General features: G+C 41.4%; 1 protein-coding gene across 3 annotated transcripts; it reads right to left on the bottom strand.

Moving 5' to 3' along the window:
* Positions 1-1,110: 1,110 nt before the first annotated feature.
* On the bottom strand, positions 1,111-7,463 carry NMD3 (nonsense-mediated mRNA decay NMD3 family protein). Of its 3 annotated transcripts, none has more exons than XM_088718842.1 (2): positions 5,740-7,463; positions 1,111-1,262 (listed from the first exon to the last, which is right to left on the bottom strand). In XM_088718842.1, the coding sequence occupies exon 1, from the start codon at positions 7,336-7,338 to the stop codon at positions 5,788-5,790; it is 1,551 nt and encodes a 516-aa protein (XP_088574968.1). In that variant the 5' UTR covers positions 7,339-7,463; the 3' UTR covers positions 1,111-1,262; positions 5,740-5,787. The 3 variants fall into 3 exon arrangements, with proteins under 3 accessions (XP_088574968.1, XP_088574969.1, XP_088574970.1); XM_088718843.2 differs by lacking the exon at positions 1,111-1,262 and adding an exon at positions 1,296-1,313; XM_088718844.1 differs by lacking the exon at positions 1,111-1,262 and adding an exon at positions 1,968-3,269.
* Positions 7,464-11,437: the final 3,974 nt, after the last annotated feature.

Raw genomic sequence — 11,437 nt, 5'->3', positions numbered from 1 at the left:
GGTAGAGTTATAAACACAGTTTTTTCTTTTTCCTTCTAAATCAAAGCTTTTCCTCTATTTTCTCCCACCTATTTCTTATCTTCCATAGCTCGAGGGAATGATGTAATATTTGGTTTGCGCTCCAAGAAATCGAAATTTTAAAATTATTTGACTATATAAAGCTTCAAGATATAAGATAATGATGCACAATGATTTTTCTTTATGATATCTCAAGTATATCTATATGTATTTTGAAAAGGGTAGTTTGTAAATTTGAAAATTATTTACTTGGATGAAAATAATTTTTTTAATGAAAATTCAAGTTCAAGTTGGCTCTCTTCAGTTTTTTCTAAAAAAATTTAGCAATTTTATATTTAATTTTAAGTTACTATTTTTTGGATATAAAATAATAGCTAGCTGTCTGATTGAACCGCAAACTGACCCAATCCGGTCTTAAACCTATGCCTAAACATTTTGAATTGGATCTACATTATATTTGACCCCAACCTGACCTTTCCTTAATTTCAACCCAACTCAACCCAAGTAGCTATAGGTTAAGTTCGGGTCTTAAATCATGACCCAAATATGAATTAGGTTGAATCGAGATTAACTGTGCCATCAAAGAGTTGTACCTGCAACAACCACAAGCAACCCAATTGCTACACCGATTGTCTCCCTTCACTTGTGGAACTAGTTATGTGAATTGAACCGACTTAAAATTTTACCTTTTTTCTTTCCATGGCAGGAAATTGAAAAAATAACCATGTCAAGGCAGCAAGCAAGTTGACTTGATCGAGATAGGCACAACCCAAATCCAATCTATATTTTATTGAAATCCAAAAATAAAATGAAACTTAGACCTAATCTAGTTCCCTTTGAACTTGATTAGATTGCATATAGTATTAGTTTTATCAATCCGGAGAATTTTTTTGAGTCAAATACATATCATTATTAAAATACATAAAATAATTACTTAATTATATTATAAATATAATAATAACAATAAAATAATAGTAAATAATATATATATATAACATACATAAGATTCTTTTTACAACTACCTTAGTATTGTAGACAATTATTGATAGAACATATTACTGAAACTCTATCATTCTTTATCGAGCACACTCAACTGAAACTCCTCTCTTTACAAAAAAAGACACGAGAAGCTGGTGCTATGAGCCGGGGAAAGGAGTGGTTCAGGAAGCAGCACTCTTAGCTAAAAAGGATAGGAGTTCGGTGTAACCATTTCCTTCAAACATTGCCTTCAGAATCAGCCTCTCCTGCACTCCACAAGCCAAGTGCCAGCATTAACTTGGTGCAATCTCATTAAGCTGGCAAAAAGCCATAACAACGTAAGAAAGATGATCTAAAAGATGTGATGCTACTTTCCTAACTTACAAATGTGGAGATGCGAACACAATTTTAACTTCTCACTACAGTCCCAAACAGTCGTTGCAAATCCACTTACTGAACAGCTTACGCAAGCCATCGAACACAACATTTATCACTTCAAAATACCCTCCGCTGTGGTTTTAGCTAGAAACCCTGAGTAGGCTTTCCACTCGGGGGTTACTCCAAAGAAGGCTCTTTTTAGCTCAATGTCTTTGTAATAATCCAATTACAGTTTAAAATTTTACCATAGATCAAACGAGATGCTACAATTGGAAGTTCAAAGATGATTGTCATTTCACCAATCAAAACACAGACGATTCTCATGAAATCCTGCCTATTTCAAAATCTACCCTTCAGCTATGCATTCATTACGATGCACATACAAGGGAAAGAAAAAAAACGTTGGATCGGCAACTAAGTAAATGTTAAGAGAAAAATAACCATCCATCTCTATGTTTTTTTTTTTTTGGGTACTTTTGTGCTATGAAGATGATAAATTCATACCATATTATTAAAGGAGAGAGGAATATACCATTTTAAATTTGATCTATCTAAATTTTTATTAGAATACCCTTAGCTCCTTATATCTGCAAAAAAAAAAAAAAGATTAAAATATTAGATATATAATCTATGTGCACCTTAACTTATTCCTTTGTCTCTATTTCTTATATACGCAAGTCTTTCTAGATATCCTAAATTAGTTAGATTTTATTAGTTTAAAACAGAAATATCTATCCATCTTTATTCCACATTCCCAACTAGACTTTTTTAGAATTTAAAATAAACAAAAATATCCATACTTTTTATCTAATCCATGGAGTTTATCTTTCTCATCTCTCAAATGTTCCAACTTTTTATTAACTTATTTTTAGTGTAGGCCATGTTCCTCGCCAGTAACAATCAAAACCATCATTAACAACAGATTTAAACAAAAAAAAAACTAAAGAAGATTTCTGTTATATTTGGAGATCCACGACATAAATTAATTAATGCCTTGAGTGCAAGCACACTACCATTGTAGATTTTCCAAATATACTCAATGGCGAGATTTAGTGCCGATAGAATGAAAAGTTTATTAGATGTATATACAAGCAACAAAGTCATTTTGATCACTCGTCACACTAGAACTTATTTGAAAAATGAATATGGACGAAACCTCAATCACATAATGAAAACGTAAAAAAGTTGATAAAAGATACCAAAGCATCGTACACATCAAAATACACATGAAAAAACAATCATCCTCTCGCAAAGTACAGATGGATAAAACGTGACTACATACAACAATATTTAAGCGAGGAAAAAGAGACCAAAGTATCAAGCTAATCAAAACAAGCCATCCTCTCGCCATAGTCCAAGCATTTGATTGTCAGACACAGCATTGAGCCATTCATCGGCTTATTTAAAAAAATCAGTGCAAATAAGATTTTTTTCTCCAAAAAGTTCAAATTTCTTGACTCAGCGAAATGTCACACATCATCCTGCATAATCCGTGAATACTTCATACTACAAAAACTGATCTAAAATTCTGAAATCCTTCTTATGAATGTCCTGTATGAACTTCCTGAGCTTCTGGAGACATTTTAGAACAGCTGGTCATGTGGTCTTATTCTGGTTTGTATTTATAACATTCTTGAAAACCACAAATATAATAATATCAATGTCTTTCATTTCATATCAGGCTATGATCCATACATGCCAGCCTTTATGCCCATAGCATTATTACGGTGAAATGCATAGCAGATCCATTATTTATAATATCACTACTATGCTACCCTAATTCTGGTCACAATGCTAGTTTTAACACGCATTCTCTCAGCTTTGTAAGCTTAGTTTTTAGAGGCTTCACTTCTTGACGTACACTCTCCTCTTCAGGCAAAAAGCCTTCAAGATCCCTTCAGCTAATTATAGAAAGAGAAAGATTAACATACATTAATCAAAAGCAAGAATATGCTTATCACCTTTGATTTGTTAGCATATGTCTCTAAAATTGATTAAAAATTAATATGCTTTTGAACTTACATACATGCAATAACAAGTTATAAAAATAACGCAATGCCCATTTCCACATAAGCACGTACCTTTTCCCCTACTGATCTGTCCAGCCCTCTCTTAAGAAGACTTGCCATCCCCAATTATCTTTAGTCCTTCTTTATTACTCACTACTACGATAAGCTTCCAATGATACGTAGCTCTGCAAAGATATTGTAGCACTCGCTGCTACAATCACTTAGCAACAATACACTGTATTATGAGCATTATTTTGGTGTTCTCATTTCAAAATTCTTTTATGATACAACTGCCTCTTGCCCCAGTATATCATAGTGAAAACTAGGTTTATTTTCAAATCACATTGCCTTTTGTTTTTTGTAAAAAAAAAAAAACCACAATATCTACAGTCTTGAAGACAATATTTTGCTAAAATTTTAACCAGTGAAGGAAAACAAAAAAAAAAAAACTAAAGGAATAAATGCATAATTATAAGAAATATTGACACTAATTAACATCTATAACCTCATTTGAAATCTTAATACCATTTTTTTTAATATAAAAGAAAATGAACCTTCTCTTGTTGCACTTGTAGATAGGAAGCTGGGAGGGTAAGGTTTTTGGTTCAGATCAGACCAGTTAGTCCTCAAGAAAGACACCCAACAAAACATGTTTATCATTAAATCAAGCAGAAATGAGCAACATAGATGAGAGACGAAGCAAAAGAATGACTAACCTTTGGTGGAAGTTTGGCGCATGACAAGGGGAGATGATTGTTGGAGAAAGGTACATTGGACTTGAATTTGAAAACAAAGAGCAATGGAAAATAGGAGCAACAGGGCCTCCCTTGAGTCATGAATATTGTCAGTCGGTACAATCTAATTTATTCTGAATGTGTAGTCTTGGCCCAATCCACACCAATAGGACCACAGACCAATGTCAAAGAATAGGTCAACTATTATGTTTCCGCAGCGATGCACTTTCCATGAACTTTTCCGCCAATTGCTGACAGCAAATATTAGGGTTACTAAAGAGATAATCATGCAATTTAGGAAGTCACCCCAAAATGTTCTAGGAGACAAATAAAGAACCTTTTTTGCTCTTATGCCAGCAGATATATTAACTGATGACACATATTTACCTTTCCCACTGATGGTGAGATTTTCCTTGCTAGTACTTACTTTCTCTATGGATGCCAACCATGTCTTCTCCATTTTACCTTTTCTATATGTTCTTCTGACCAGCCAAAGACATCCCAAAGACATCACCAAGAGAAGAAAAGTAGCTGACTGTGAAAATTGAGCTACCTTACTTGAGAAAGATGAAAGGACCAGAAAAAATGCGTATTGCTAAGGCTAGAGAACCCACCTATGCATCTAGCCAGCTGTTTAATAACATTTGTTTGATATCTCTTACATACATAATAAGTGACATCATACTTCATTTGTTTGCTATCTCTTACATACAAAATAAGTACAAACATCCAATACATACAAATTTCTACCCTTGACACACACAAAATAAAACAACTCTCCCAGGCCATGACTGACCATGGAAAGTATAAAGTTCGACACAAAAGTCTCAAGCATCATCCAAACTTCATTTTCCCAATGAACATCATTCACATCTCATTTTCCCAATAATGTTGTCAAGAAAATTTTAATATATATAGTCACAAAGCATGCCAAATACTGATAAACCTCATCAGCCTAAGGAACAATGAAAATACACATTAGAGCTGCCTCTATCTTCAGAATGGCATGCACTTGTCACTAGCACCTCTATTCTACATAACCAACACCCATGCCAAAAGTTGATGAAAACTATCAAATTAAGATGCAAGAAGAACATCCATTAGGACCAGCTCTCTCTCTCTCTCTCTCTCTCTCTCTCTCTATATATATATATATATATATATATATATATAGAATGGGATTCATTTGTGACAACATTACAAGGCCTTCCATTTTTAAAGATTTCACCCTCCAGAAGTTTTGCAGCAATCATACTTTGAAAGTAATCACACAAAGTCCATGCACAAGTTAAAGCTATGAAGCACTACACGCTAAAATTTACTGCAAATTTTATCAATAAATAACTTTTTTCCCTTCATAAATGTATTTGTGCATTTCTTAAATTATAACATCCCTGTGCAACAAAACAGAAAGGGTCTCACAGGTCCAACACAATTATTAACCCAAACAAAAGGAAATCTAGCTATGACCAAACATAATCAAGCTCTTGAAAAAAAGTGTTAAAAACAAAACAAAACTAATTTTGAGCCAATCACCCAACAACTAGAAGCTACACTGAGCAACATTCAAAACTTCTGGAGCGAAAAAGCATATATAATATAAAAGAAGACCCAACTCAAACCTTCATCGATGAACTAAGGATTAACCGGTATGGATGCGGTCAGACAAATCACTCCATCATGCTACCAGCATTATCATTTTCCTCCTCTTGATCACACAGATCAAGATCAGCAAGCAGCTCCTCCAAGGGCACGGAAGGAACATCATCCCCGCCAGCCGTTGAAGCCATCTCTGATGGCTGATAATCTTTGTTGCGGTACAACGAGATATTAAATCTCAGCTCAGGGTTCTCCTCCAAGTCCCTTAAGAACTCCTCATATTCGGCATTCTTCTTCTCTTCGTCAGCTCTGCTCTTGGAGGTATTGTCCACGTCCGTGTCCAAGCTCTTCAGTTTCCAAGGTCGAGGCTTTCCACTTCTGCTGCGGCGCTTCTCCTCGTAGCTCTTCTTTATCAGAACCGCATCTGGCAGGATGAGGCCTTTATACCTGTCAATCTCGAGATCGTTGCTATTGGCCCCATAGAGGTCATAACCTAGGGCATAATCGCCGGGATTCAAGAGGTGGCCGAGATGGGTTCGGATTGTGAAGATGTTGTCGTTCTTTCCGAAATCAGACACCCGGGCCACCTGGGCATAAGCCAGGGAGTACCTCGATCCCCCGACGGTGACCTCCGAGGACTCCACCTCGACGTCGAGCACGATGTACTCCACAAGCTGGCGGCTGGAGAGCAGGGCCCTGAAGGGGGCCCTCCAGTACTGGCTGGCATCGAGAAAGGCAGAGCGGAGGGTGAAGGGGTCGAGAAGGGCAACGGAGTTGGAGATCTTGGTGCAAATGACGAGGGGGCCGAGGTTGCCGAGGGCCTGGGCGGCCTTGGGAGGGAGACAGATGAGGTCCTCGCGGCAGATGGGGCAGATCTCGACGGAGAAGGTGTGCTTGTAGTTGTAGATGTTGCTCTTGAGGTCGTGGGAAACGAGCTGCTTGTCGGAGCGGGAGCGGACGGGGACAACGCCGGAGATGAACTCGACGAACTTGACGGCGTGGGAGCGGCTGCCAAAGAAGAAGTCCAGGCCACGGTCGGCCTCGGCGATGCGGAGGGCGCGGACGGCGGCGCCGTGGCGGAGGATGAGCTGCTCGAGGAAGAAGAAGGTGCGGCGGTGGGCGACATGCTGGCGGAGCTGGACAGCGGCGGACCACTGGTCGGGGTTGGCCTGGGCGCGGGAGCAGGCAAGGCAGAGCTGGTCGTGGATGGTGAGCTCGACGAGGTGGGACTGCTCGAGGATGGCGCCGTGGAGGGCCTCGCGCTGGACGCGGAGCTTGAGGCGGAGGCGCTTGGAGTGGGGCTCGGTCCAGACGAACTCGGCGTGGACGACGCGGACGAGACGGGTAAGGGGCTTGAGGCGGCGGAGGCAGAATGCGAGGAGCTCCTTGGACTCGAGATCGGCGCGGACCCAGGTGCGCGGGGGGTGGAGGTAGCTTCGGCACTCGGGGCAGTGGACGACGGCGGCGTGGCGGGGCAGGCCCTCGGTGATGTCGACGCGGGAGCGGAGGCAGCGCAAGCACATGTTGGCCGGGTTGGGGGCCATCGCCACGCCGCAGATGCAGCACAGCACCGTCCCCACCGTCTGCGCCGGCACGAACATCCCCGACGCCCCCAGCTCCATCGATGACGGCGTCGTCTTCTCTCCTCCTCTCCTGCTAGGGTTAGGGTTAGGGTTAGGAGGACCTGATGGAGATCGAATGGGTGGTCAGATAGATCAGGGTCCGGAGGAGAAGAAAAACAAGGGTTCTCGGGGTTTATAAAGTCTTAAGGGGTTCGGGTTCGGGCTTTCGAGAAAAGACCGGACCGGCCCTGAGCGAAGCCAATAAACGAAGGTGGCTCTTAGCCAGGAATTTGCAATTATAGTATTTTTGGCCCCTTTTTTTTTCCGTTCCTCCTCCTCCTCTTCTACTACTTCTTCTTCTTCTTTTTATCAAAACGGCATTTCAATTTCAATAAATCAAGTTTGAGTACATCCTGCCAAATCAAAAAAAAGTAAACAATGCAACAGATGGGAAACACCCCCTAAACTCGTCCAGATGATGTCCCCAGAGTGACGTGCCATGTATGAGGCTACCTAGTCCGCAGCTTTGTTCACCTCACGAAACACATGACCAATCTGAACAGCGAATATCTCCTGAACCAATCTGCAAATCTCCCGAATCAATGGATGACCGTCGCCATACCTATCCCCTCCCCATATCCAGCCAATTACCGTGGCAGAGTCTCCCTCAATACACAATCTGTCGACACCCAGCACACATCTCGCATATCGGATGCCCTCCTAAGCAGCCCGTAGCTTCGCCCCAATAACAGTCAAACCAGGTGTGCTCCGACCACCAGCTGCAATCAATCTGCCATAATGGTCCCTAACAACAAAGCCTACTCCACCAGAAGCTCTATCCATCGCCATACCGTCATCAAAATTCACCTTAAGATAACCAGGGGGTAGGGGTACCCAAGAAAGATAAGCATACCTAGGCGCTGCAATAGCAGAAAAGGTAACCCAGATATCCCTAGCCAACTCAGATGAAGTCGATAGAGTCACAGAAAAGACCTCCACTGCCTGGGTCACGGCTCCGTTCACCACAATCCTCGGGAGCGACCCTCTCCCCTCGAACAAGCGTCCATTCCTATCCAGCCATATATGATAAGCTAGACATGCAACTACTACCCCCAGCTCAGTTGTGCTAGGCCTCCTAGAAGAGTTCCTCAAGAACTATAATAAATCCTCCACTGACTCCCATCTCAGGGGTAATGGCGCAGACAGACGGCTCCAAATCTATACTGCCCTCGAACAAAGGAGTAAGACATGACATATAGACTCCTCGAGATCCGGGCATACCTTGCAAAACTAGGTCATCCTCACCCCATGTCTAACCAACATGCTCTTGGTCGGGAGGCAACCTCAGACTATCTTCCAAAGGAAGAGCGCCACACGAGGATGCAACCTCAACCTCCATATCTAACCCGCATCGATCTGTCTGTCTGGCACCCTGCTAATCCAAGAATGAAGATCTTTGGCACGGACTCTCGACCTACCCGTCGGCTCCCAAATCAATCTGTCTGGCTCCTCCCGTGACGGTACCGGTAACGCCATAACCTCGCCGCTAACTGCTCTCCAAACATCTACCGTACCAGTCCCTCACGCCACTGTCCCTCTCTTGGGACAATCAGATCACAAACCCTGAGTCCCTGTAGCCTGTCCGTATCCGCCATCATCGGCACACGACTGATAGGAAGCTCCATCACCCAACTATCCTCCAGAGCATCAATGGAACGACCATCGCCTACCGCCCATCTGATCGTCGGCAGCACCAAAGGAGCTCTGGCGTAGATCTCCCTCCATATGGGTGAATAATGACGACATGCGCGGATACCAATCAGTAGGCTCCCATACTTGGCCCTCATCAAAGAGGACCACATATTATCAGGCTCCAGCAGTACTCTGGCTGCATGTCACATCGCCAATGCCTCCCGTCTCACCATCAATAAAGTCACCCCCAAACCGCCCTGCCTGATCGGCTTACATAACACCTCCCAAGCCATCAAATAAATACCACCTCTATGACAATGCCTCCCCCATATGAAATCCCTAATAAGCCTTTCAAATGATCTCAACAAAGCCACTGGGAGAATAGAGTTAGACAGAAGGTATACCAAAATGGAACTCAAAACTGACTGTGCCAGAGTGACCCTGCCCATTGTAGAGAGGGAATGCATCTGCCACCCCTCCAACATGTGTCTAAAGCTTGTCACTAGTGAGAGACAATCCCACTGATGGCATACCACCTCCCAAGCCATCAAATGAATAGTTGAATACCACCTCTATCACCATTCCTCCTCCTCTTCAATGGCCATGGTGACCTCGTCCGCTACGCTATCTCTCGTCGGTGAGTTTCTCATTCTCTTTTCCTTGTTTGTTGAAGTCTAAAAGGTTCTTCCGATTTTGTATTGTTCGATCGGTTCCTAAGGTGGCTTCGTCGCTTCGATGCTTCATTCCTTTTGTATTTTCTTGGAGTTCTCTCTCCACCAACCAATCGAATTAGAAAGATCCGGTTTTTAGAAACTTTGTTGACCGAAATCCTGTAGAAGATCATCGGCAAAATTACCCGATGGCAAAAAAAAATGTCGGACTATTGCATTCTCGCGTAGAATCTCCGGATGTCTTCTTGATTCGGCCGTCTTGCCCGATAGTCGTGGGAGCTATAAAGCCATTTTCCATGTTCTTCAAGCTGTCCCGCCTTAGCTTGTGGAAGTTTCACCCCGGAACTCCTTTCCACCAAGTTGTTCTTTCAATCTTCAAGCCTCCCTCGTGCCCAAGAAATTACAGAAGCAAAACAAAGTGTTATATGTCTTGGATTTTTCATATTTTTGAGTGTTTGAATGGTTGAATTGAGTCAAAACTTTGTTTCCTTGGCATGCCTCTGGCGAGCTGAAACAATAATCTTGGGGGCCAATATGACGTGCACCACCACCACCATGTAGATCAATCCTATCGATGTACCCTAATTAGATCCCTTTTATTAGGGATTGATTGTTTATTTTCCTGCAAAATTTTTCCCTTGAATGGCCTGATCTTGCCATGGACCGACAGGATTTTTCTCTATTTTTTGACAATAACGTATCAAGAGATTGCCTTCTTACGATATGTATAAGGAACCCAGAATATCAACCTATACAATTACCATACAAATATCTATATTATAGAAAAAGTCTTCCAAGTTGTAGGTAGCCAGAATTTGAAACTTAATTAGTCGAGTCTAAAGATTGGAAGGTGCGATCTTTTAAAGTCATTTAAGATAAGTAGAAAATTATTCCCATTTTCATTTAAAATTTCAAATATCGCAAGTACATGCTGTGCATTTCACCCCCCACGTCCACAAATTCAGGACTTGGGACTCATCAGAAAATTTATGTGACTATATGTTGGGGAAGTTGATCTCAGAAAGCTCTAGTTTTTTTCAAGTTACACAAGAAACAACGTATTCAGGAACTGTTTAAAAAAATTCCTAACGGCAACAGCTACCAAGATAATGGGAATTCGAGCTTTATCCTTCTGTTTCTTTTTGATGATCTATTATATGTTTTGTTGTTATAAAGCATTTATCTTATTTCCTCTTCTTCATTATCCTTTCTTGGGGGATCTCATTTTGGAAAGTGATACTAACTCCTGTAGGCCTCGGCTTAGCACTTCTTCAGCTAAAATCAACAGGCTAGGTTTGGAACCCTTGTCGTAGCCCTCGAGAAGTTGGAAAGTACTCATGTGGCACACCATCCACAAGCACTCCAAAGTTTTCATTACATAAACATCCATGTATCAAATTCCACCATTTATCACAAAAGCCAAAAATCACACACACGCATTACCCCCAACAAGCCCATTCGATCCAAAAAGATGCTTTTGCCATATCCTGAGTTTCTTTTGACCCCCCCTCCCTCCTACTATTAAGCTTTAGGGTCAGCCCTCTTCTTTCGACATAACCATAGTCAAAAGAGTGTTTTTTCTTGTATTTAAGGTTTTGCATTCCAACAAACTGAAGAAATTAGTAGGCCATCAAATTCAGTTGGAAATTGGCCAGAAAAAGCGAGTAAATCATCATCGATGCTTCTCTATCTGTGCTGCATACAGGTACAACAATTTTTCTACTGATATATTACCTTATGAAGTGACAGAATCTTATCTAGTAGTAGTAGTTAGGTGCATGATGCTATCCTTGTCT

The sequence above is a fragment of the Phoenix dactylifera genome, chromosome 3, assembly GCF_051530095.1.
Source record: "Phoenix dactylifera cultivar Ajwa chromosome 3, Ajwa_hap1_PhDact_Kaust_v1.1, whole genome shotgun sequence".
In the NCBI taxonomy this organism is placed as follows: Eukaryota; Viridiplantae; Streptophyta; class Magnoliopsida; order Arecales; family Arecaceae; genus Phoenix; species Phoenix dactylifera.
The sequence above is the reverse complement of the archived record's forward strand: the minus strand, read 5'-3'. Positions and strand labels throughout refer to the sequence as shown.

What these genes read in the sequence shown, in the direction of transcription:
- NMD3 (XM_088718842.1), bottom strand. Translation starts at nt 7,338, where the DNA reads ATGGAGCTGGGGGCGTCGGGGATGTTCGTGCCGGCGCAGACGGTGGGG.